The sequence below is a fragment of the Oreochromis niloticus genome, linkage group LG11, assembly GCF_001858045.2.
Source record: "Oreochromis niloticus isolate F11D_XX linkage group LG11, O_niloticus_UMD_NMBU, whole genome shotgun sequence".
NCBI classification, from domain to species: Eukaryota; Metazoa; Chordata; class Actinopteri; order Cichliformes; family Cichlidae; genus Oreochromis; species Oreochromis niloticus.
Window position 1 is genome coordinate 19,904,745 of NC_031976.2, and position 27,335 is coordinate 19,932,079.

Genomic DNA, 27,335 nt, shown 5'->3' on the forward strand with positions numbered 1-27,335 from the left:
AAAGCATCAGACAGCATCTTGTAAAATGGTTTTTAATTTACTTTTTTTTTTTAAACTCTTCTTCTCTTCTGAGATGACAGGTTAAGAAATGGCATCACACTCCCCCCTGTTGGTCTGTATGTGGGCTGATATGTCATTATGCAGGTATCTGTTGGCCTCTGTGGGAAGGGCAGGATGCGCAGTACAAACTTAGCAATGGGTCCCCGTATTCAAGAGCTCCAACTGTGGAATCTCAAGGATCTAGTACCAAAAACTTGTAGACATATAAAGACACAAAAACAATTTTAAGAGAACTCCATTTTAAGTGGCAGACTAAATTTCCACCATTCATCATGTGGGTTTTCCCCTCATGTTTTGGCCTTTTTACTTTAGCACTGGGAAAGTCTCTTCTCCCCCAGCACGATGACACATTTAACAGATGACAGCAAAAAAACAACAACAATCATCATGTTAAAGCACAGTATTTCAAAAAAGTTTCTTCTTTACTTTTGACTCCCAGGAACAGAACTCCAAGGTGTCACTGCCATAACAATCCCAATGAAAAGTACCCAGCCTGCCCTTTGACCTTTAGATTTCACCATATATGTCTGTGGATTTCTAACAAAAGGATCCTGGCTAGAAATGTAAGCAAATTTCTGACTGCAGGAGGTTTCTCAGCATCTTCAGATGCTTTAGAGGGTGGAGTGGACAGATCTGCCCAGCATTCGTATCCTTCATGACTTCATTCTGATTCAGCAGCAGTTCCAGCTTCATGCGGATTGTTGCCACAGGTCTGGACACTACAGCTTCCCACACCTTTTTTTTGGGGTTGATCAAATTACAAAAGAGAATGTCACGTTCCTGTTAATTTGCCTGTGTGTTGTTTTTTTCTTCTTCCTCTAAAAGAAATAACATAGCTGAAGGGTTTTCTATAAAGTATTTCTCTTCGCGGCATGCATATGACCTTCTCTAAGATCACACGGCTGCTGCAGAGAGGGCCTCCACGCAGCATGATGCTGCCACCACCAGGCTTCATGGAGAGGGATAATGGTGCGTTTCTGGTGCTGTTTTGTGCTACGTTTATACAAAACATTAAATCTGGTATGACATCCTTTTGATTGGTGGTAGAGGGAGGAAAAAAAAAAACCTAACTACATCCACTGCGGCACAATACGGTAAGAAGAAATAAAATGTAAGAAGACCCCAGGGATATTTTAGAAGCACAGTAAGGGACATCATAATCAATAACCATGGTACCACTCGTACCAGGGAGAGAAGGGGTGCATCTCAATAGGCTGGAGTAGCTCAGTCTCTTTATCTTCAAGCCATGATTTAAAGTTATGCTACCCCTACCAAATATTCTATTTCTTCTTTGTGTGTGTGTGTGTGTGTGTGTGTGTGTGTGTGTGTGTGTGTGTGTGTGTGTGTAAGATATGGAGATAAAGCTACTTCAAACAGGCATACAGTTATAACTTGTGCTATACAAATTAGTTACACTTGAGTTGGTCATATTGAGATGCAGCCATGAGGTCAGTGAGACTACACGAGTATCTCCTATCAGACAGGCTGAACTGCACTACCCACAGATAAGAACCGCACAACCAGAGTGAGTGAGGGATCTGTTCTGTTTTTCTTTTTTCCCCTCAAAAAAACCATAGAAAAAAAAAAAAATGCAGGGTGATGGAAAAGAATAAAATAAAGGAAAAAAAAACAACTCTGCATTTAATTTAGACCAACATTGAGAGTCCAATGTAGCACAAACATATTTACAACCTCCAAAGAATAAAAGTAAAAACACTTCTATTGATGTCCCAATGCCCTTAGCCCCACCCCCACGCTACCCACACACACACATTGTTCGTCTTTACCCCACCCTCGTTTTTTGATTCAAAATAAAAATTGTATGTGAAAGTGTTATGAAAATATAGGTTAGCCCAACATGGTTGTGTCATGGACTCCACTCCCCTTCTCCCGTTCTTCCTTTCTCGTCGTCGTCTCTTTTTTTTTTTTTTATTTCTTCAGTAAGGGTGTTGGGTGTTGCTGTTCTGTCCCAACCCTAACCCCCTCCCTGACCCCGGGGCGTGGCATTGAGTCACAGGAAGGCCGTTAAGGTCACAGCTCGTCGCGGTCTCGTCTGAGGATGGTGTAGCGTGTCTCGCTGGGTGCTAGCTTCTGGAATGAGCTCTCTGGAGGACTGCTGGCTGCTTCTCCGCCTGTCTCCTCCTGAGAGAAGAAATTGAATTTGAAACAAATTGTCAAATTTTGCCTGAACCCCCCCCCCCCTGAAAAAAAGTGACTCCACTGCCTCCGGTGACTAACCTGTCCAGGCGTGCTGTCCGTGGGGTCGGGCCCGTGGTGGAACTCTCGGTGAAGCTTACCGGAGTGAAGGTCCAAAACAAACTGTCTCAGTTTGCCAGGGACACTGAAAAAACAGAAACATATGTTGGACATCAATCATCTTTTATCCAATTTGAGGTTTGTACGAGTTGTTCCTTAAAAAAATAAATCCCTAATACAGCTGACACAAACCCCGCTTATTTAGAAGGCTTATTGCCATAACCTTCAAGGATTACTCCTAAAGGACTTTCAGGGGGTAAAGAGCTAAAGAGTAAAAAGGAAAAATTTAATACGGTGGATCATTTATGCATTCCAACACACAATGTCCGACAATGGAAAAAGAACTGCTTCAACTACAGCGCTGGTCAGAATTAGACGTTAATATGAGACGCAGCAGCAGCAGCAGAGGACACCAGTCCCTGCGGACATGTCATCAAGCAGCATTAATCCATATCTACGCCGCCCTGTAAAGTCTCCCTATTAACGACAGGTCATGAGCTGCTGTCATGTCACACAGGCAGCGCTGGTCCCGAGTCACCAGTAACCCAGTGTGCACACACACACATATGTATGTGTGTGTTTATATATATATATATATATATATATAAAAATAAATGTACATTGTGCTAATGCAATTACAAGCCGTGTGCCACATGTAGTGGCGATGTGATGTAATTAGGCTGTGGAGGGCTAGTCAGTCCTCGGGGCTTCTGTCTATCTGATCAGACTCTGATTGGGGACGGAGTGGGGGTGCATAATGGTGGGGGCACAATAAATAAGATTAAATTAGATTAGAGTGGATTAGTTTAGCACTTATTGCACGTGCCAAATCATGTCACATTAGCTCCAGTGTCCTGGCCCATTCATAAAGGACAGATTTGAGGAGGTGTGACATTTCTCTGGTGTCGAGCGGACAGAAGATTATGGTGTGTGTGTGTGTGTGTGTGTGTGTGTGTGTGTGTGACAAAATTTGTCTTATGAAGAGAAGGTCTCATTATGAAATTAACATTATAACAATACAGGTAAATTTTATATAATTTAGCTGATCAGTATCCAACAGTAATTCCTCAAAACATCCAAAAGAATGCTGGTTATGAAACTGACTGAACACGAGAATGATTCAATTGTAAATTACAAAGTAAAGTCCAGTCGTGGACAGGTTTCATTTGTAGCTGCCCCTTTCCTTTCTTTCTTTTTTTATTATTGTACAAAACAATAATGAACCTATATTCCGTTTTTTTAAATCTTGGATATACTTGAACAAAGATGAGGTGATATCACAAACTAAATTAATTTATTAAAATGAAAACAGTTTTCTTATTTAGCAATTTAAAACAAGATTGCCTCATATGGGAAGAGTGAGGTCGTACTTACTTGAGGTCTTTGAAGTCGGGGAAGACATACATGTGTCTGAATGAGTCTATGGCGATGACGGGACAGTCAGCTGGAGTTTTCTGGATATGGAGCAGAGGATGGCGGAACTTATCGCAGTCCGCATGAAGGAAGTTTATTGACCCTGGGGGAAGAAAACCAATAATACCACTTATTGTGAAATATCTACGAGGGAAGGAATTTACTGACTTGTTGCAATGAATGCATCCTGTTGCAGCACCACGCTCAAATTCAGCAAGCTCTTTAGAAAGAGCCTTTCTTTCACAAACAGCTTTATAAACCTGAGGCAATGGGACTGAAAACACCTCGATTCAAAGATTAAGAGGTGAGACCCAATACTTGTCAACATAGTGTAAAAAGAAAAATGACTTCCCTTACAGATACAGAGTGCACACACTCACCTTTCTCACTGATGAGCTGGCGAGCCACTTCATGCTGGAACTTCTCTAAGCTCTCTGTGTCTTCTTTAAGATGGAACAAGATGAGGAAAGGGATTCCTTCTTCAGTCAGCTCCTGGAAAACACACACACAGTGTCAAAAACAGATGGAGTGTGAACCTTTTAAGGCCTCAGCAGATGGTTCCACACAGACTCCACAACAACCCTCCTGTTTTAATGTAAATATATACACGAACATCCGGTGGAGCAGAGGTGGAGGTATTTTTTGCTAAACTACAAGGTAAAAACGCGAACATAAATCCAAATCACATTCTCTCGCAACTACCAAAAAACAAACACAGCTATGGCTTAACAAGCAAAAGCAGGTAACAAACCTCTCCATTTTCAAAGGTGATCTCCCTAACCAGAGGCACACACTTGTCCTGGGTCCAGGCGTAGGTCAGGTCAAAGTTGGTGAGTGAGCCGAGGTAAACCATGTCAGGAATGCCCTCGCCCACAGGTTTGTAGACCACATTGTCTCCACTGAAGCGCTCGGACTTAGACACCTCACTACAACAGTCAGGTTTAAGGATACAAACATGAAAAGAAAGCTGAAACGATGGACAATGTGCAGATCTAGTTGGTGTCTGTGTCTCACCCGAAGGCGGCCAAGAATGTGCAGTCATCTCGAAGGATGTTAGCAACTTTCTCAAATGCTCGATAGGTGTCAGAGTCCTTGTTTTCAAAGAAACCAATGATGTTTCTCTTGCTCCTCTGTTACCAAAAAAAAAACAAAAGTGTTAAAAATGAGTATCATTTAATTATACAAAGGGGAAACTTGCACATTAACAGAAACTGCCACCTACATCCACAGAATTAATCTCCTCCACTGAGGACAGCTCTTTCACTGGGTCGACCTGCTGCTGGCGGATGAAGTCAGCGATGGCCGTCACTGACCTCTGACCCCTGTATTCCCTCTTCATCATCATCCCATTGCGGAACAGCTTCAGTGTTGGATACTTAGTGATGCGGTAGCGCTGAGCTATGTCCGCTGCACTCAGGCAGAGGGGGAGAGGAAGTTAAGTAAAGAAAGAAAGAAATCAATTGATGAAGAGTGAGAAGAGTAAAAACACATGGGGATGGGTGGATGGGGAGCGGTGCGGCGACGGAGACAGCAGTTAAACCTCAGTCTGAAAACACTGCCTTCAGTCAGCTCTGAGCTCTGATCTCCCACATGAAAGCAGCCCCCCCACCAAGAGTAAATATTCTCTCTGCACACACTGTGTGTGTGTGTGTGTGTGTGTGTGTGTGTGTGTGTGTGTGTGTGTGTGTGTGTGTGTGTGTGGCAGGTGTCAATCTCCCAGCGGGCGGTCTCTAAGCCTTCGGTCTTCACAGGAAGCAGCAGTTTTGTCATTAGCCTTCAAACAGTTTGCAGGTCATCAATAATTCCCTTTAATTTGCTTTATCTCAAAAGGCTGAGGCCGGTGGTTTATGTGGCTTTGGTGTGTCGGGCATCTATGTGTACATATGTGCATCAAGTATAGTTAAAGTATAAGAGCGCGCGTGTGAGTGTGTGTGTGTGCCTTTCTGTTTCCTGTATACAGAATGATGCCGTTAAGAGTTTGAGGTATTAGATCACCAAAAACACGAACCAGTGGCTCCATTTTCATAATACTGGTACAAACAAATCATCAGCAAATGTCAGTGTCAGAAAGGAAAATTATAAGTATTACTCACAATGCTGGTCACAGTCGACGCGAGCAAACACCACCTGCTTTGTATCAGGGAACTCCTCCCTCACTATATTAGATGCCTCCTCAAAAATTGGATGGAGCATTTGACTGAATCTACACCTGTGGGATGATCAGGAAAGTGTTTTCTTTATTCGCACTTTAACTGTAGGAATTTCCTACATTACAACAGAAAGGCAGTGCATAAAAATCCTTTAAAAATGAATAAGGAAAATGTGGAACTTTAGCAAAACACTGGCATTATAATGAGGTGGTCCAGTGACACCGAGAGAAACAATACACTTACCAGTCTGCGTAAAAATTCACTAATGCCACCCCAGCATTATCTGCAAGGAAACACAAACAGGGAAGAAATGTAAGCCTCTATGTATTACTTGCTCTAATGAAAGCATGTGCGGCTAGTAAAATTAATTAAGAAACCAAATTAAATGTGAACCCCGTCATTTTTCTGTGACTGATGGAACAAAACAAAACAAGCAGTTAGAGAACAATTTAGCCACAGGAAAATGAAATGCTGCTTAATGAAAAGTGAATGATGAGCCGAGGAATACCAAACAACGCCCATAACAGTGGCGAACTGCTTATTTCCAGGTCATCTGAGTATTGTAGTAAACACGTCTAGAGATTTTGGGAAAGACGTGACTGTGCGACACTGCAAAACGTGTCGACAGTAAGATGACACAAAAAACAAAACACTTGTATCACATCTCAGGAGATTTAAGATGCAAAACCAACAATCAAGATCTTCCTTTGCTACCAATGTAATAAATAAATCATTTACTTTATTGTCGATACTTAAATGACCAGAGACGGTTTGAACTCGTGTAGATTTGAGGATGTTATCATCCTTCTCTAAAATATTTTTCCCTTTTATGTAATGTTTGCTTCAGGACAAATGTGAAGAATAAAGCGTGACGTCTTACTTAGGACGTCGTCAATATTGCTCGAGTCCAGACTGATGATTTCTGCCTGTCCGGGAGTAGAGAGGCCCATCACCTACAGACACAAAGGGAAGGGACGGATTAGCAGTTACAACTTAAAACACACATGCCGAGTAAGACCGCTACATCTCCATCTATGTGTTATGACTAGGGGAGGACATTGATCAGATTTTATTGATGTAATAGCTCAGTTTGCTTACTGATCAATTATCTGCATGGAAAATAAGCAGAAAAAAAGCTATGAAGTGACTTATGTGGGCAAAAAGATCTGCAACCACATCAGTACAGCTTATGATAAAATGTCATTTAAAACAAAAAAATAAAATAAAATAAAAACCACAATGATAATTTTGGAGCTGTTTTCTGTGAACTGGAAGCGCAACTGGAATTGATTTTCAATTTCCATCCTTAATAAGGATAAGTTGAACACTCCTTCCTTAAAACGTAGCACACCACGATGCTGCTTCACACAATTTTACACCTGAGATCGCCGAAAACCAACAGGTTAAATTTAGGGCCACACACAGAAAACGTGGATCGTTTTGGAGAGCGGTTGAGCTGAGCCAATCAGCTAAAATGTACTTTTGGCTCATGGCTGCCAAAGCAAATACGTGTGGCACCATGTTTTTAACTTCCCAGATGACTAAGCAACTGTGTGTTTTTATGACAAGAGATGACCCTGTAGTTGGAGAATTCACAGTAAGGCGTAACGTGTCAATTTGAAAATGAAGGGATGGTTGTGGATTTCAGAACTAAGACTACAACCATCTCTCCTGTGGCGATAAATGATCAAGACTAATCAGCTTAAATATCTTCTTACAATAAAACACGAAAACAAAACGGAGTGGAAGATCAGAGTCAGAATCAGTTTTATTGACCAATTATGTGTAGACACACAAGGAACTGAGTGCTGGTTACTTCTCTGCTCTCAATGTACGTAACACAATAGATCAAGTGCAATAAAATTGCAGGTATGACCTTGAATGACTTTCCTATGATTGCTGAAGAAGAACCAGCCAGTCCTTGATGACCATCCTCCGTCTATGATGTTCAAGGTGCTACCATCTGGCTCCAGATGCGATATGTTAACATGTGGGATAAAAATTAAAAACTCATCTCTCCCAGCTCTCTCTCTCTCCTAGTGTTGGATTTTTAAATCTTTGTGGCATTTTTATGTTGTGTTTATTGTTTATTAATAACTGTGTGTTTGGTGATTTCTGCTGACTGTACAACCAATTGTCTCCAAGTAGAAGTAAAGATAAAAGTAGAGCTTCATGACAGTGGCTCCTTTACCAACAACTTTCCCAGTGTGTCCCAAGAAAACTGAGAGTGAGTGTCATCTTTCCATTGTTTCTTGTTCCTGGGACTGCCCAGGATTCTTTCCTGCAATTCCCGGTACTGAGCTAAATATACAGTGCACACTCCCACCTTTACCCTGCTTTGTTTGCAGAGCTCTCAAGATTTTTCCACATATGAAATCTGGAAAATGTTGGGTGAATTATGTTGGGATATCATCTGGAGTTGCCCATTCTCACAGGTAGCACATAATATGTACTTCATGTAACTCTTGTCCTTTTTACAGGAAATTTTTCTCCACTCAGTTTATGCTTGTGAGCTGCCCGGAGTAAAGCGCAGAAGACACATTACGACCACTTGTTAGCTGTGAATTACCTGGATTATCATCTGAGCTATTCTTGGCACAAATCAGCGCAACCAGACATCACAGAGCGCGTGCACTGGGGAGATCACATGTCGCTGTTGTGTAATGTCTAGGAAAATGGGAGGCATCAAGTACAAGCTTCAAAGTGGCCTTGGATTTCTGAGTAAAATATTTATTTTCCCTGGATTTTTTGTTAATTCACTAAGGTTTACATGGAACACAGTATATAGGAAAAGCACTATTTTTTCTTTTTTGTCCACACTGTCCAAAATGCACTATAATAGTTGAATGTAAATGTAATAAAGATCTTTGAACATTAAACCATTACACTGAGATGGGTTTTTATTGTGTTTATTTATTTTATACGAGTCACTTCCAAGATTAAGCCTCAAAACACTCAGCTTTTTTAGTTTTTTTTTAAAAATTTATTTTATTTTTATGGTTTAAAGGTGTGAAGATAAGTGTCATAATTTTCTTTCTTTGCCTTGAGCTCTCAAAATATTAGCCAATTCTTAATGTTTTATATATCACTCAAAGGTGTTCATTACAAACAATCATTTTGTATATTTTTGTACAAAAATCCTTTTGTCATCAAATATTTGACAACGCTTAGAAGAAAACACGGGTTGGAACTAAGCATGTGCATAACCGGATTACGGTGACATTCCAGGTCTCACCTTCTGCAGGGTGCAGAACAGGTGAGACCAGGTTTCTGAGATACAAGTACAATCGAGGTATGCTTCACACACACTGCGGGTTTCTAGATTACTTTGTGATAAATGTCAAAGCATTTAAAATGTACAGGAGCACTGACACACGGGGAATTTTACTTTTACTTTGTGGAAAATGGCGAGAGGAACTACAAACACACAGATGCAAATGTAAAAGGAAACTGTAGCTAGAATAAACTGTTACTAAATGAGCCTTTTTTTAATAACGCAAATGTCACGACAGAAGACAAAACTTTCCTCTTTTACCAACTTATTTCATCAAGGCTATCAGATATTACTCGTTAATCTCCATGCCACAGCCACTGTAGACAAAAAGTAACATTACAACACACCATCTAGTTATCTATTGTTATCTTTGCTGACTTAAGATCCTCTTTAAACAGGATACGTGAAGGTCGGCCAGATCTGAGGAAGTCGACAAACTTGTAAAGAGTGACACAGGTCAAGTGGCCTTAACGTTTGCTCGCACACAAACCGTCACTGCCTTTTATTTTAAATAAATAATGATTAAAGAAACAAAACAAAACAAGCAAAAAAACACTATCCTAAAAAAAATTAGGGCCGCAAACAACCAATTTCTTCTATCATTAAATCACATGTTCATCAGGCCTAAATGAAAAAAAAATGCTAACACAATATAGTTTTAATTTTATAATTTAAAAAAAGGAAACAATTTCTCACATTTCAGAAGTTGTGACCTGCAATTTTTCAGTGTTTATCCTATTCTTGTTAATCGCCCTTATTTATCACACCAATTCCCCACACAGAGGCAGGCAGATCAGGTGAGGTGCCATCCCTTCACGGACACCATCCATCTTGGTTCATATGTGTTAATTAAATTGATTTTAAACTACTTTAAACTTGGGGTTGTAAATGTGGCACTGGTCCCACTTTTTTTTTGGGTAGGCCTTGGATGCTTTAGCCATGTCTCAAATATATTAAGCTAAATACACCTTGTGGACAAAAGTGTTGGGCCGCACCTCTTAATCAGTCCCATTGCCACAGGTGTATAAAACTCAGGCAACTAGTCATGCACGCTTCCTTTAAACATTTGATAAGAGTGGGTTGTTCTAAAGAGATCACTGAAATTTCTTCCCTCCTGGAAATTCCAAGATCATTTGTAAATGGCATTATTTCAAAGTAATAGTGCCTATGAACCACAGAAACTCAGCTACAACAGGGTGCCAAGCTCCAGAGCAATGTCACAGAGTGTGCAAAAGTCACCAGTGTTTTGCTGAATCACTACCTGCAGAGCTCAAGACATCTTCTGGCATCATCATCAGCACAGAAACTAAGCAACGTGAGCTTCATGGCACAGGTTTCCATAGCCAAACAGCTCCTGTAGGCTTAATATGATTTGGCACAGTACTTTTTGTATAAGTGACACAAGCGTTAATGATGTTGACATTTCCTCCCCAGGGTCAATACACTTTCTTCACGCAGACTAAAATAAGTTCTGCCATCCTCTGCTCAGTATCCAGAAAACTCCAGCTGACTGTCCCGTCATCGCCATAGACTCATTCAGACACATTTATGTCTTCCCCGACTTCAAAGACCTCACGTTTTCATTTAAGCTGACCTTGCTTTAAACTGATAAATGTCAAAACTGTGTCTTCATGTCAGTAATTTACTTTGTGACATCATTATGTCATCATCTTTGTTGAAATATTTTCCAGATTAAAAAATAAAAAAATAAAATATACACATTTGTTTTTTACTTTCTTGTGTATGTAACTAGTTTTCCATTACCTACGCCCCCTCCCTTTCCCCCAAAAAAGAAATCACTCACTATTAACACCCATTTCCTTATATTGTATGGAGTTCTCCTTAATTATGTTAATTTATCCAATATTTAGCTACATGTCTGAATCATACAACTCAGCACCTCATCCGTTTGGCCTCCATCTATTTATTGCTTATTTGTAACTAAGCTTTCATGGTACTTCTGGGTTTGTTTGTTTTTAATTCAAATTGTAATGTTTTTATTTCTTTTAAATTAGCTCAATGAATCCCTCTGTTGACCGATTAAACCTCAGCAGTACCAAAGTATCAGCTCACACCATCAAAAAAGGTAACGACTGCCTCAAAGAAGGCACAGCAGCAGATTGATATTAGATATCACGCTGGTCTGAAGCTCGCACACAAGTTTTAAGTTTTCACTTCAGGCCAGACTGCTCTCTGGCTAGTTCCGGGTTGTCAGCCAATGAGAATGAGCCACAACAGAGGAATTCACCAACCGGCGAGCTTCATTCAGAGACACATACAGAAACACGAAGAGTCCCACATTAACTTCAGCATCATTACAGGAGCAAATATTAAAGAAGGTCAAACGCAGCAAACCCAACCTTTATAAATCTCTTAAATTAACAATGCTAGCAGTTAGCAGTTATCTAACTGCTGTCAATGTGTGGTAGCGCCTAATGCTAGCTTGATGCACTTCTACACCTCAACAAAGTTACCTGCACTCAAACTCCAGCTTTTAACGATTATAGCTACTGCAACTCAAACACATACTGTAAATTACAGCTAGTTCTAACAGCGATGTTCTAACACTACCGGCTACACTGCAGCCGGATAACCTGACTAGTTTTGAGGGTTGCAGGAGGAAACACAGCCAGAAGGCCTCCTCTGTGAACCTGCTAAACATCTGCAACACTAACAGCGTACATACTGGTCAACTCAGTCACTTCATAAGCCACGTCCCATGCCAGCAGAGGCTCGTCGCTTAGCTAGCAGCTAACTAACCAGCGGCAATTACTTAGCTAAGCTTAGCTATGGAAGCTACCAACAGCCTGCGGTTACAGTGCACAGTCCACGGCTTTCATATGAATACATACCAGCAGTACAGCCGTGACAAAGCGGACATCCACAGAGGGAGGTAGTGCTAACAGTTTCATTGTATGGTGCATTTATTGGAGGTGGTGGTGTTAAGTCTTCCCAGTCTGTCTCGACGCCGCTCTTCTCACTGCAGCAGGAAGCCGACGGCGAACCAATCTCACGGTGACCACGGAAGCGTGAGCGACACTTCCTGGTAGTTGCTAGGCTTTGTGGATACTGTAGTTTTTCTGGTACCTTCAAGCGGGTCACTTGAATGAAGAGAAAACTCAAATTATGGCGATTTGTTGTTTTACGATACTAACGGGAGTTGTAGTATTTTGTCAACACAGACAGTGGTGATTCAACGGGACGTCTTGGAAGAAAACTTTTCAAAGATTTTCATCCTCGCCGAAAGAAAACCAAACGGTAAATATGACGACGACGAAGAGAAGTGGATGGAGCACTTTGTTAAAATGCTATGGCACGAGTGTTTTACTGAGCGGATCCATTGTCACACACTGTTTTTTCTCTAGACTTTTTCAGTACGATTATGAATAACTGATTTCTCTGAACACGATGGAGTTGCATCATTATGCTTGAGTTTTTTGCAATACTCCGTTGTTCACCGTCTAGCTATGCGCTTTATGTTTTCCAGCTAAAACACACTTGGTTGCACATATCTTTTTAAATATTTAGATACCGACTTTGATTCACAACTCTCCAAAACCTCTGCAAATGTTCTCCATAAAGAACAAGAAGGAGGAAAAAAAGAGCGTTTGTGGTTAATTGTTGGTTTTTAAATCTCTGTTTAACAACTCAGAGCTATAACTATTATAAACAATCTGTTACTCTGAGACATGTCTCCCCTGCCTGTAATCAGTACAGTGTTATGCTGGCAGTTATTTGTTTGAACAGGTGGGCTGATCTCAGTATGTGAGCGAGCCTCTTTCTCTGCCCTGGCAGGAGTCAGGATCAGGGCAGGTAGGGGACCTGGATGCACATTCACACCCACTGAGGATGCTCTGAACTGGGAAACATCTGCTGAAGTATCCCCCTTAACGCAGATATGGTAAGACTCCGGTGCACTGAGTGCAGTTAACCAGGTCTAATTTGATGTATAAATCCCTGAAGTTTATTTTTCTATTGGTAATGTCTTTAGTGTCTCCACTGAACTCCTGGTCTTTAAATCTCTCTCTAGAGTCAAGACCGTGTGTAACAAAGCTAATTGTGTGTGTGTGTCTGTATGTGCGCGCGCGCGTGTGTGCGTGCAGCAGCAACCTAATTGTTAAGGAGATTAAGGTGGAATGTTGAATTGAATCCCAGCATTAATATTTTATGGGCTAAAGCTGTCCATAGGGGGCTCACAGTGTGCGAGCAACTCACAGATGGAGTGGGGAGGATTTCTCACTGATAAAGAGAGGGAGGAGCTCCATATCCTTTAGGTGTCAGTGCACACTTTATGTATATATATGTAGTTATGAGGTATGAAAAATCCTTTGGTAAACTGTCTTTACTGGGTTTGCTCATAGATGATTAATAATGTGAATTAAAGTTGGATCAAAGTTTTGAAGAGCAAAAAACTTTTACTGTTATTTTAATTTAGCAAGAATATTATATGTTATTTATATAAAATGACTCATTGAATAGAGGTAATGATGTAAAAGTTGAATATTGGTCAATTAACTAAATACTGTTGAACAGAAAGACATAGGAAAAATGAATATATATAAATAATTTGGGTGTTGCTACTACTTATTTTTGTGAAAGATTTTGCTATTGAACTTTAATTTTGTTTTAAATGAACAGTTTATGCCTTGTATACAGTCACATAAAAAATAAAGTATACCCTCTTTCATTTCTAGAGTTTTACATATCAGAACATAAAAGAAAATCATAATCAACACCACATATGTTACACTGTCATTATTTATTTAACAAAAACTAAGCCAAAAAGCAGAATCTGTGTGTGGAAAAGTAAGTATACCCTTATTGTTTCCATAGGAGTTAGGAGCCTGATTAGCATCCAGGTGCCGCTAATCAAATGCACTTGATTTACTGATCATCAGTAAGGGTGAGCACCTTTATAAAAGCAGATGTTTTGGCGGCTTGCTGGGAAGGCTTATAAAGCCATTTCGAAACATTTTCAAGTTCCTCATTCTACCACGAGGAAGATTATTTACAAGTGGAAAGCATTCAAGGCAGTTGCCAATCTTTCCAGGATTGGACGTCCCAGGAAATTCACCCAAGGTCAGACTGTGCAATGCTCAGTGAAACTGCAAAAGACCCATGAGGTGCATCTGAAAATCTCCAGGCCTCAGTTTGCATGTTAAATGTTAACGTTCATGACAGAAAGACTGAAGAAAAAAACTGAGCTACTGCACAGCTTAGGTTTACAAAGCTGCATCTGAACAGACCACAAGACTTCTGGAACAATGTGCTTTACATACAGCAAGACCAAAGTGGAGATGTTTGACCATAACGTACATCCATCCATCCATCCATCCATTCGCTTCCGCTTATCCTTTTCAGGGTCGCAGGGGGCGCTGGAGCCTATCCCAGCTGTCATAGGGTGAGAGGCGGGGTACACCCTGGACAGGTCGCCAGTCTGTCGCAGGGCCAACACACAGGGACAGACAACCATTCACACTCACATTCACTCGCACATTCACACCTAGTGGCAATTTGGATTATCCAATTAACCTATCCCCACAAGCTGCATGTCTTTGGACGGTGGGAGGAAGCCGGAGTACCCGGAGGGAACCCACGCAAACACGGGGAGAACATGCAAACTCCACACAGAAAGACCCCGGCCTGACGTTGGAATTGAACTCAGGACCTTCTTGCTGTGCGGCAACAGTGCTAACCACCGTGCCACCGTGCTGCCCCCATAACGTACAATGAAAACCAAATACAGCACATCAGCACAAACACCTCATACCAACTGTCAAGCTCGGTGGTGAAAAGGTGATGATTTGGTTTGGTTTTGCAGCCACAGGACCTGGGGACTTTGCACTCATTGAGTTGACCATGAACTCCTCTGTATATATATATATATGTATATATATAGGTATTGTAGAGTCAAATCTGAGGCCATCCTTTTGACAAAACTGGGTCATGAAAAAGGAAATTAATCCCAATCACAGCGAATCTACATCAGAATGACTGAAAAGAAAAAGAATCAGGTGCTGCAATAACCAAGTCTAAGTCCAGGCCTCAGCCTGATTCAAATGCTGTGATGAGACATTAAATGAGCTGTCCATAAACAAATGCCTACAAACCTCAATGAACTGAAGCAACACTGTAAGGAAGAGTAGGTCAAAATTCCTCGACAACGATGTGAGAGACTGATGAAGTCATACAGAAAATGACTACTTCAAGTTGGTTTTAACGGTGGTTCAGTAAGCTATTGAATGCCTGTGTGTACTTCACACACATTGCTTCTGTGTTTTGGCTTAGTTTTTGTTAAATAATGTCATGGTGTCATGTGCTGTTGTTCATCTCAGCTTGTTGTGATGTTGTGAGGCATGGAAAATAAGGGTACGAGATGACTAATAACATAGAGCGTGTCAGGGTGTTTCCAGGCTCAAAATGGGCCTTTGAAAGTGATTGCTCCACATTGTCTTAACAGAAGTCTGCATTTCTTAAATATATATGTATATATATAGCTTTGTAAATGATCTCACCGTTTTTTCCTTTTAGAAAAAAAAAAAAAAAGGTTAAATCTTAAGTATTTTTATAACAGTTCTGGTGAATGTCCTTTGGTGGAAAGGCCTAACCCTCATTTTCTGGGTGCCAAAATTTTTTACATGCAGGGAAACCCCAGTGAACATGTTAACCCTTTTCAGCGTCCTCGTCTGACAATGTAATGTGTCGTCACACTAGCTGCAGAGTAATGCAGCACACTCTCACACCAATCTGATTTCATCTGTCCATCTGCTTTCTGTTTTGCCCTCGCCTCCCTTTTCTGCTTTCTCCATCTTTTTTCCATTTCGCATTGCTCCCATTGATTTTTTTGTTTGTTTTTCCAGCTGATTATGTCCCTCTACTCTGATTCGCCGGTGGGCACATTGCTCTCTGCACTTTAATTGGACATTTAATTAGATCACAGTTTTAGTCCAATTAGACTCAGAGGTGTGGGGAAAAGAGGATGGAGGGGAGAAGAGGAAAAAGTCCCCAAGCTGGTGTCTCTGCCTCCCCCTACACTGCCTTCTCATTCTCTCCTCTGTCTTTTTTCTTCATCTCTCTATTTCTGTCTGCCTTGCTGTCTCTCCCCCCCCCTCCTGAGGGTGGCTCATTAGTGATATAATGGGATGACACAAAACACACAGCTCCTCTAACTCTCAGAGTGTCTCAAGCAGTGGCTGAACTACATAGACAAGGTTATGGGGACTCTGCTGGCAGTGTTAGAGAACTTGTCTGTTTTTTTTTTTGTTTCGTCCCTTCTTCTTCTCTTTGAAGCTAAAAAGAGGCTAAGTGAAAATGTTGACAGTCTGCCACTCAAGACAGAATTGATCAGCCCACAAATGTGCACACACAGACACACAACAAACCAATCACAAGCTGGGCAGAACCCTATCGACTCAGTGGAGTGCTTCAGTGTGATATCACAACACCTAATGACACTAAGATAAGCTTCACTAGCAGCAGTCAAATTCAGGGCTATTCTGCACCAGTTCCCACCCTCTTTCTCCCCCTTTTGTTGTCGTAGTCTTTGCACGGAGCATAACAACACTGTTTCCCAGTGGATGAAAACACATGGGCGAATGTAAACACGCACAAAAATACACCCAGATGTATGCAGATATGCACGCACTAAGGCTCAGGTGTAAGTTCTCAGAGGGCACAAGCCAATCTCTGTGTCCCTTAAGCAGTTGTGCACACACACACACACACACATTCTGTGCTTTCTGAGTATCTCAGGAGGAAGATAGAGAGCCAGGCTCTAATGTGCCTCTGCCCACACACGCCTTTCCATCCCACACTTCGTATCTGCATCACTAATCTCTATACATATACCATATGTGTGTGTGTGTGTGCATGTATCGGTGGTGTGTCTCTGCGTGAACAGCAGTCAGGCAGGGGTGTTTTAGCCACAGGCGTCACTACCTGACCCCCGTGGCTGTGAGATTGACAGCTGTGGTCCCACCTAATTGCATTACTCTCCCAGGTGATTGGCTCACACCCTAGGGGCTCATTTGTCAGGATGCACTGTGGTAATGATGTAAATTAGCAGATCTATGTGTCACTCAGCCTGCTTCCCTCCTGCTGATTGGCCCCGCTGTGCCCAAGGGCTCGGCCCCCAGCTGAGGGAGCCAGCTCATTGGTCCTTGGGGAAACAGGAAGTCCCCGAGAAATAGGGCTTTACAGATTGGGGATCCCTAAGGGCTGATATTATCCTTCCTCCAACATCTATACCTGTCAGTCAAAAAAAATCGAGGAACCGACCCCTGAAGCTTCTATCTTCTATCAGATACATGCATGTAGGAACCCATAATAACCCCGTGATGGCTAAGAAGCTAAGGGCACTCAGCTCTAACTGTATAAACGGTAATAAAAATGTTTGCGTGTGTGCGTGCTCTAGAAATGAAATAAAGGCCACAGGCTCAGGCTCTGTCCCCCATTGCTAACCCAGCATGCCCTAGTCATGTCGCCTATCAAAAGCAGACACCTTCACAGTGACAGACAAGTAGAGAAGCACACACACACACACACACACACACTTTTTTAGCTGTTTGTCTCAATAGCATCAATTGAAGCGTTACTTTCAGTGAGTGTGTGTCTGTCAGGAGGCAGCAGCGCGCATGTTTGCAGCACTCCTGTCGTGTTTCTGAAAGGTTTCGTCGGAGTGTCTAGATTCTTTGTTAAAATCTCTGCAGTTATATGAGGCAGAATATGAATAAAGACTAAATAATGTCAGCATCAGCATGAATCAATACTCATACAGATGCACAATCACTTGGTCTGGACCTCAGTCCATGATCAATGGTTTACTCTGAGTTATTGTCTTCATATTAACAAGTGGAGTGCTCCCTGAGGAACGCGTATGAATGGCTAAATGAGACCACTCCAAACCTCTCAACAGGACCTTGTGTTGTTTTTATACCCTCCTTTGTCTGGTTTCAGACGCTGCATTGCAAAAGCCTTTTTAGCCAAATTTGGATGCACTGTAGGTGTTTCCAAAACACTCAGGTCCTCATAAAACTCTAATTGCCCACTCTTGGTGATATGAATGTCCCTCACATAGATTCAGATATTGACTCGTGTCCCTCGTGTTGGTGTTTGGCCAAATTATAACTTTTGTTTATTTATTTATTTATTTTCCTGCATCTAATATTATTCATAAATCAATTCATATTTTAGTCTGACTGCTGGGGGCTTTCAAATAGACTTGAGAAGTGTAGAAAAGGATCAAAATAAATGGACAGAAGGAAAGAAGTTTGGCTTGAGCGCACAACTTAACGGAGGTCTCGTGATCGTCTCTTTTTTGTATAAAAGAAATCATAATAATAAAATTGTATTACTTGTTTGTGCAGCTCTGGAATATCTGCTGTTTGTGCGTGCATTAAGTTAAATATTTGCAGACTCTGTGAGTGTCTGAGTGAGCATTTCCATCTGCATTACTGACTGGGGTAATGACTTTAAATTAGAGACGTTTGTGGTTGATTTTGGTAAAGCTCGTGTAAAAACTCTCTCTCACGGAAAATCACTTCCCATGACATGGCACATGTGCCAAACACACACGCTGACACACTAACACACACCTTCAAGGTGCCGCTCCCCCACTACTACCACCACCACCCGCTTGATCTCACACATAGCCTTACCTCGCAGTAAATGTTGTAACTAACTTGTATTAAGTCTCTGCCACTACTTGGCAGAGCGTGAGAAAGCAGGAGCATGATGGGTAATTGCCGTGCTGCACGCAGTGTCTACGGGAGCTCTCTTTATGAGGTGACTAGGGGGAGGAAGAGGGGGATGAGAAACGATGGATGGAAGACACCGCAGTGTTCCCTCACCTCCCCGACCAAAAGTTTAGAAGTGTTTTTAAAGCTGCGAATGCCTTAACACTTATCAGTAACTCCCCTCTGCTGTATCGGCATGAAGTCTCTTTGGATGGTCATTTTTGTGTTGCATCAGATCTGGGAGTTAATGAAAACGTCTCGGAGAAAACTCTGATTGTGGCATCAGTTTGTGCCTCCAGCATTTATGTGTTTAGGGGCAATAATTGATTTCTGTGCTGCGCTCCGCAGGGCTTGTCCCACATCTCCAAACCGAACACACAAACACACACATGCATGCGCGCTCACACACGCACACACACATAAACACGGCAAGGCATGCTGCAGTATTAATGAGACATGAATAAGACATGAAGAGAGACCCCCCTCTTACACGCTCACACAGGGTCTCCCCCTCCCCAGCTGCTTCCTGTCTGCACGTTACCCAGCTTTCACTGCGCTCTGGTTAAGTGGGGCCAGGAAGAGATTTAACCCCCTCAGCAGGAGCACACACACACACACACACTTTGAGTTGTGCACGCTCGCAGTCCCTACTGCCAGCTCACATTAGCTCTCTTATTTTGTTATTGGCTGTACGCGTTTTGCTGTATGATCGACTGCTTGTGGAGCTTCAGGTGTTTATTATCTGCCCGCAAGACGATCTGTGTGTAAAATAGTAATAGCCTTCTGAATGGCTCAATCACTGTTTGATTATTATACAGAAAAACTGCATCTATATTCTCTGATCTCGAGAAACACGGTTTTATTTAGAATATATTTATTTGTCACGCAATACGATATTACACTGAACATGAAGCACTTAATTGTGAGTGTGTCCGGTAATGAGTGTGCTTTGAGTCAAGTGAATGCAAAGGAAACTGACTAGACTCAGTTTAATGTCACAAACTGTGTGTGTGTATGCATGTTGCTGCAGCTCGAGTTGTGAACTTCCATCTGTTTGTGTTGCAGGCCTCAGCGACGTCCAGCCCAGGACCTGCCTCTCTGGGCTCGCAGGTTCATGCAGCAGCTGTCAACGGAGATAGGAGCGCTCTCCTCAGACTCATCACCGGTAAGCAGCACACGGGCAACTGGCCTCTAAATCTTAAGTTCATGAACTCCCTCAGCTACTAAAGAAATACAGGTTTAATATGTCGTGGCACGTGGCATAAATTAGAAATGTGTAGTAAAAGAATATAAGAGGGCAAACATGAGGATGCAGGTTACCAGTGCTAAAGTGCTACCTTATGACTCCCAGCAGCTCCAAAAAAATTGATTTTTGTCTTTAAGTATAAGAATGAATTCTGTAGATTTTCACCAAAATCTTGGTCTGTATTGGGGTCTTAACGTCTGACTTAAACCTTCTGTTGTGCTTTGTGTGTGTCCACATGTAGCAGAGCCCTTGCTGAAGGACCGTGAGGACCAGTTCGGCCGGACCCCTTTGATGTACTGCGTGCTGGCTGACCGTCTGGACTGTGCAGAGATTCTGCTGAAAGCCGGAGCATCGGTCAACAAGACCGACCTCAGCCAGCGAACCGCTTTGCACCTCGCTGCACAGAAGGTACGGGCATTCGCAGATGTGCAAGTGAACACTGGAGCACACACATAAAGCACACTAATGTCATCAGTTATGTATGTCGGCCCTTTTTATGTCATTATCCTGACAAAATTCATTCACAAAGGCCATAATTGGATAGATTTATTAAAGTGAAATGAATATGAACCCAAGGTGTGATCTCATAGAAGTTAAATAACAGAAATTTTGACAGTCTGTCAGCTCCAATGGGAAGACAGTGCCCCCTAGTGGCTGTAATTATGGCCTTAGGGCTTATTGAAGGTAATATGAACTGATTTATGGGCCTCAGACACAAGCAGTTTAGCTATGAGCTTCCTATGCACATGCTTGTACATGAGGAATTATTCTGCATGGAGTATTTCTGCTGTTCCACAGCATTTTAGACACAGAAACGTGTGAAAGAGGAGGGGCTTGATGTTCTTTTCAGTTCAATCTACACAATTAGGGACAATGAAGACAAAGAGTTAATGACAACACCTCCAGAGTGATGAGAACAACGGGGATGTGGTGCTAATAATATCTCTTTACCTCTCTGTTATTTATTGGCGGCTTCTTTTATTAGAGTGTACTGATACAGGATCATCATATCGCTGAAGGGAGAGGGAAGGTAATAGGTTACTAGGATCTGTCTCGTAGATGGGGAGTGTGTGTATGTTGGGGGATGCTAGTGATGGGAAGCCCTGTCTCTTTGACACCTGATCAATAAGTGGCTGAGACAGCGAGAGAGGCAAGGGATTACTGATCTAATTGGACTGAGAATAGGAGGACAGGAACACACACACACACTCTTAGAGTCTAGATGCATGCTCACACACGAGATAGATCTGTCAGTCTGTGGCTTTGTGGTCACAGCACGATACTAAACACCCTCACACTGCTGCTGTGCGGCCACTGTTGCACCCAGTGGCCTGCTGGTGAAAGACCAGAAAAGTGAGTATAAAGATGATGACGATGATGAGGAGGGGATGGCAGGCAGAGTGCTGCTGTTTACTGTTTAACAGCTCATCACACACACTGAGGAGTGAGGCAGGAGGAGGGAACGAAGATGGATGACCTGTGGATTGAACCAGACGCGGCTAAAAGCCCGGGGAGTCAGTGTGTGTGTGTGGGAGTGTGTGTGTGTGTGTGTGTGTGACATTGTTGCTGGTTCATGACTAATGTTGAGGAGAATTGGCGATTTCTGAGCTTCTTATCAGCACAGTTTGTCCCTCTTGTGTGCTGCAGGGGAACGTGCGTTTCCTGAAGCTGCTGCTGTCCAGGCGTGCTAACTGGCTGCAGAAAGATTTAGAGGAAATGACCCCGCTCCACCTGGCCACCAGACACCCCTCACCTAAAGCGCTCGCCCTGCTCCTCAAACATATTGGACCTGGAGAGGTTGACACACAGGACAAGAATAAGGTAGTGTAGTAGAGTGCGTAAATATCCATCTGTCTTTATAACTGTTCTCAGTCAGAAAACAGCCAGCCGGGGCGTCAAACCGTTAACCTACAAACAGACTCACTCAAAGCCATTTGGTAGATGCAGCGGCAGTTTTAAGTCATACACACATTAAGTCATACATACATAAACACGCTCAGTGAAAAGCTTAACAAGCTGTAGCTTTGTCCTGTGTTCTTGCTGATAAAACCACAAACACACAGTGTTCTCTGTCTGCTGAACCTGATGTGTATCTGACATCAGTAGTTAGTTCTGTAATAATCCAATATGCATCATCGTGTCAGATGATAGTGGTTTCAGCAAATCTCAGAATAGCTCAGTCGTCGGTATCGAGGTTTAAATCTCAGCTCACTGGTGGATCTTCAATATGAGCTTTGTGTAGGACGTTCCCTCATATTTCCTGGCTGTATCATAGTGTAGTCATTTTTTTAAAAGAGGAAACCTCAAACCCAGTCTTACAACTGCCCATTTTTAGTTTAGCTCCATTGAGAAATCTTTGTGTCATCTTTTATCGTCATTCTGTCGACAGCAAACTGCTCTTCACTGGTCAGCATTTTATAACCGACCAGAACACGTTCGCCTTTTGATCAAGCACGACTCCAACATCGGCATCCCGGACAGTGAAGGCAAGATCCCCCTGCACTGGGCTGCACACAGTCAGGAGCCCAGTGCCACGGAAACTGTCCGCTGTATACTGGTACACGCCATATCCACGCACACGCTCACAAATTCATTCATCTTCATTTCCCATCCTCACACATCAACCTGCATGTTTGCATCTTTTCTTGTTGTTGTCTGTGTTTGTGTAAAGGAAGCAGCACCCACTGAGTCCCTGCTGAACTGGCAGGACTATGAGGGTCGGACGCCCCTTCACTTTGCCGTTGCTGATGGCAACGAGGCAGTAGTGGAGGTGCTGACGTCTTATGAGGGCTGTAATGTAACAGCTTATGATAACCTCTTCAGAACACCGCTGCACTGGGCTGCTTTGCTGGGTGAGTCGACACACATCTTATATGCAGTCTATTACAGTTTTCTTACACTTTCATTCAAAAGTTGGAAGTGCTTTTTGTTTTTGAAGCTAAAGTAAATTCATCTTTATTTAATATGACATTAAATAGATCAGAAATGTTATAAGTGACAATCAAAGATTAATGCTGTCATTAATCGTAAGTAATTTATTATTTGTAACCGAATGTCTGTGGAAGGCATACAGACGCACATTTCAGCAACCACCGTGTTCCAGTGAGACTTGAATGGATTATGTAAACACAGCAGATAGCAAATGCGCTGTTTTTAAAAAAGGAATAAATATGCCTATCATCCTGTATGGGTTTGATCATAGTCACACAAAAAATAAAATAAAATTCCTTCAGAAACTTCACATTATAGAAGTTCTGAGAAATGAAGAGTCTTGTACTTAAAAACCAGTTTGAAAAAAACAAACAAATGATTTCATAGAAAAGTGGGAACTACTCAGTAGTCTCAAAAGTGTGCAAAATTGGCTTTAACCAGAACAGAAAGAGAAGTGGGAGGCCGAGGTGCAAAACCACGTCTGTGGTTTAAAATAAGACGACAGGGGCAAAACTGAAAACGTTATTAAACGGTAGTCATACAAGCAATTTTTTGCTGGTTTGTGACGTATTTTCGTATCTTTGTCGCTCAGAATAGCCTTCATTTACAGCAAAAATGACTCCAAACTTCTGGGTGACAGCATGTGTCGACTTTATGTCTCGTGATCTGTTTATTTCTTTAGCGTCATGTTAACTGTTAACTGTACAAACAGAAACACACGCTGCATCTGTAAGATGGTGTGGTTGAGCTGTCGTCCTGGCTCTTCACATCCATGTCTCCCAGCATGTCCCCCTGATGAAAAACGTGTCTTTTTCAGGCCATGCGAAAATCGTCCACCTGCTGCTGGAGAGGAACACATCAGGCACTATTCCCTCAGACAGCCAAGGAGCAACACCTCTGCACTATGGGGCACAAAGCAACAATGCTGTGAGTCACTGACTCACATATTGTTACCTTCGCCAAGGAGGTTGTGTTTTGGTAGTGTTTTCCCATTGTGCTGTCTGTAAACACGATGTCTCAAAAAGTTTTGAAATAATTCAAATAAAACTTTGTAGGGGTGTAAAGTGGGGTCATGTTAACAATCCATTGAAATCTGGCTTATATCCACCAAGGTCTTCAAGGTCAACTTAATGGAAAATTGACAAAAAGTCTTATAAATTAGAAACTATTTAACTTAGACTCTTGTGGTGTGTTACTGATATTTGAAAGTCCTACAGGAGAGATTTTAAACGCTTGATTGTTCAAACACCTGTTTTAAATTACAGCAGAATAATAAACCAGATCTTCATCTTATTAGTTTGTTGTAATTATGTGTCAGTATCTTCACCTTGGTCCAAAAAAACAACGCAAATAACCTGCGTTTTTCTTTCTGTGTGCATGAAGGAGACAGTTGGCGTGTTCCTGTCCCATCCGTCAGTGAAAGACGAGCCTGATCTAGAGGGGAGAACAGCGTTCATGTGGGCTGCTGGGAAGGGCAGCGATGATGTCATTCGCACCATGCTGGCCCTCACCCCAAACATTGACATCAACATGGCAGACAAGTACGGTGGCACTGGTGAGGACTTGACAAACCAGAGGAGGAACTAAATCTCCTCCGAACTGCTTTGGCCCACTTCCCCTGTCCTCTGTGTGCTTCAAGGGAATGATGACATAATTTCCCTGGTCTTAATACTCTATACACACACATACACACACACACACACACACATACCTTTGTCCTTACTGGTTGCTTGTTTTAAAGTTGGGATGATGATGTCACAGGGGATTCCCCCAAAGGTGCAAAAGAGGCAGTGAGATCACAGGAGAGAGGGAAGTGATACTGTGAGCAAAATTAGTGTGAGCTTGTCACAGACGCGCATTACTGCCAGCACTGTCCTTTGACAAACACACATACATGCAGGCTCACATGACTTCACGCCACGCTCTGACCCCCCGGGGCTATTTGGACTTATAATCTCCATGGTGATAGCCCCTCTGCTCGACGGTCATTGTTTATGCATGAATTACATGCAACGGTTGAATCATGCTAATTAGACAGTGTGAAGGGCAGTGTAACTGACCGGATCACTTCCATGCACTTGACTCCAGTCTGTACTGTCTGGGGACTGGAGTGAGGGCAAGGGGGGGATTTCCACAAGGAGGATTAAGTGCACCACTCCTCATTAAATTTCTCTGCCTGTTTAACCCTTCACTGACCAGGCTTTAGCCACAGCCCAAACAGGAGCATCAGTCAAAGGAGTGATGGGGAGAAAAAGAAGGGACAGACCTGAGGAGTGATTCAGGACATCATGTTTTATCTTGTGCGCGTGTGTGTGTGTGTGTGTGTGTGTGTGTGTGTGTGTGTGTTTAAACAGCGCTCCATGCGGCCTCCCTGTCAGGCCATGAGAGCACGGTGAAGCTGCTTTTGGAGAAGGGCGCAATGGTTGACTCTCTGGACGTCATGAAACACACACCACTGTTTCGTGCCTGTGAGATGGGACACAGAGATGTCATACTAACACTGATTAAAGGTGGGTGTTCATTAACATACGTTAGTTACACTTTCTCAGTCATTTTGGGAAAGTCTTATTTCCCTTTTCAGTTTAACTGTGGTCTTTGTAGTCATGTGAATGTTTTGAATAAAGGTTCTGCACGTGTTGACCTGGTGGACGTAGATGGTCACACTGCTCTGCACTGGGCAGCTCTAGGAGGGAACGCTGAAGTCTGTCAGATACTGATGGAGAATGGGATAAGTCCCAATGTACAGGTATGCATAAACATATTTCACTAAGGGAGTAGTTGTTTTTAATACTTGGATGAAAATCATTTGCAGGCAACGGCCATCTGAAGTATAGAAGCCTAGCTAAGCCAAGCTGTCTTATTTATAAAGAGATTTGAAACAGCAAGCGCTGACCAAAGTGCTTAAGAACAGAATAAACATACAAAACCATTAATGCAAAAACAATTAAAACAATTAAAAATCACCTCTCACACTGTGGCCAGTGAAAAGAGGTAGGTTTTAAGTGACTTTAAAGTGACTTTAAGTGACTTAAAAATGTACAGTGCAGAAACCTGTCTAATATGCAGTGGCAGCGAATTCCACAACTTAGGTGCTGCCACAGCAAAAGATCTGTTCCCTCTGAGCTTTTGCTGTGCCCTCGGCATATCTAGGAGCAGCTGATCAGCTGACCTGAGCAACCAGGATGGTGAGTGCACATGTAAGGGCTTAGTTAGGGTGGGGTAAGATTATTTAAAGGCTTGAAAGCAAACAAAAGAAGCCATAGACATGTTGTGTTTCCTCTCCTAATATGATCTGCCAGACCTTCTTTGCATCTACCAGATTTGCTGCTTGTTTTTCGGGCTCTCTATCAAATAACTGGGTCATTATCCATTTGCAGTGTGAAGTGTGTCTGATCAGTTGGCAGCATTTGGCTGAATCTGAGCAAAGAGTACACTTTACTGTTCATCCTGCAACTTCTATCAGCAGCCAGATCATCAATGAACACTAGTGACCCAGTTCCTCTGGATCATACATGCCCATACAATAACATTGCCTCTGCCATGTTTGACAGATAATGTGGTATGCTTTAGATCATGAGTTGTTGCTCTCCTTTTCCAGGCTTTTCTCTTCACATCATTCTAGTACAAGTTCATCTTGCTTTCATCCATCTTAGAATTCTTCCAGAACTGTGTTGGCTCTTTTAGATAGTTTTCTTGCAAAGTCTAATCTGACCTTCTTGTTCTTGAGTGTAACCAATGGTTTGCACCTTGTTGCACACCCTCTGTCTTCATATTCGTAAAGGTGTCTTTGGATTGTGGACTTTGAAAGTGATACTCCTCAAGTGTGTTCTTGACTCAGCTAGGTGTTGTAAAGTGGTTTTTAATATTCCTGGAAATAATCCTCATCACACCATGAAAATGGTTTTAGTTTTTAGAACATGGCAGCCTTGCCAAAATGGGTGTCTCTGCAAGTTTGATTTGGTAGAGCAGAAGACCAGATGCCCTTCCTGACACAACCCCAAAAGGGATTTGTTTCTCTGACTGAAATCTAACCAGCGATCTGTCAGTTGTGTAATGAATATGCTAACAACTACGCCATTCTTTTTAAAAATGTACCAGATTTCTGATTTGGCTTCTACTAAAGTTGTTGCTATCTCTCTGATACGTAACTGATAAAGTAACCATTAAGATTAAAGTCGTCCAAGTTCAATTTAAAATTACAGGTTAATTAAAAGTTACAGTGATCATACTTGAGCAGGAGAGGGGATGAAGGGATGTTTTTTTCTTTAATA

General features: G+C 42.2%; 2 protein-coding genes across 2 annotated transcripts in view; one reads left to right on the top strand and one right to left on the bottom strand.

The window, feature by feature from the left end:
* Positions 1 to 16: 16 nt before the first annotated feature.
* Positions 17 to 12,173, bottom strand: erp44 (endoplasmic reticulum protein 44). The gene is made up of 11 exons (XM_003450993.3): positions 12,006 to 12,173; positions 6,760 to 6,832; positions 6,123 to 6,162; positions 5,823 to 5,938; positions 4,952 to 5,136; positions 4,744 to 4,859; positions 4,481 to 4,655; positions 4,110 to 4,221; positions 3,691 to 3,832; positions 2,299 to 2,401; positions 17 to 2,202 (listed from the first exon to the last, which is right to left on the bottom strand). The coding sequence occupies exons 1-11, from the start codon at positions 12,075 to 12,077 to the stop codon at positions 2,092 to 2,094; spliced, it is 1,245 nt and encodes a 414-aa protein (XP_003451041.1). The 5' UTR covers positions 12,078 to 12,173; the 3' UTR covers positions 17 to 2,091.
* An 84-nt stretch (positions 12,174 to 12,257) lies between these two features.
* invs (inversin) overlaps positions 12,258 to 27,335 on the top strand; it is a 36,770-nt gene continuing 21,692 nt past the window's right edge. The window contains exons 1-11 of the mRNA XM_005472744.4: positions 12,258 to 12,411; positions 12,949 to 13,054; positions 19,953 to 20,052; positions 20,375 to 20,541; positions 21,781 to 21,954; positions 22,523 to 22,690; positions 22,805 to 22,985; positions 23,882 to 23,991; positions 24,448 to 24,619; positions 25,419 to 25,574; positions 25,689 to 25,810. Coding sequence (XP_005472801.1) covers positions 13,052 to 13,054; positions 19,953 to 20,052; positions 20,375 to 20,541; positions 21,781 to 21,954; positions 22,523 to 22,690; positions 22,805 to 22,985; positions 23,882 to 23,991; positions 24,448 to 24,619; positions 25,419 to 25,574; positions 25,689 to 25,810 — 1,353 coding nt within the window. The 5' untranslated portion in view covers positions 12,258 to 12,411; positions 12,949 to 13,051. The remainder of the gene's footprint in view (positions 12,412 to 12,948; positions 13,055 to 19,952; positions 20,053 to 20,374; positions 20,542 to 21,780; positions 21,955 to 22,522; positions 22,691 to 22,804; positions 22,986 to 23,881; positions 23,992 to 24,447; positions 24,620 to 25,418; positions 25,575 to 25,688; positions 25,811 to 27,335) is intronic.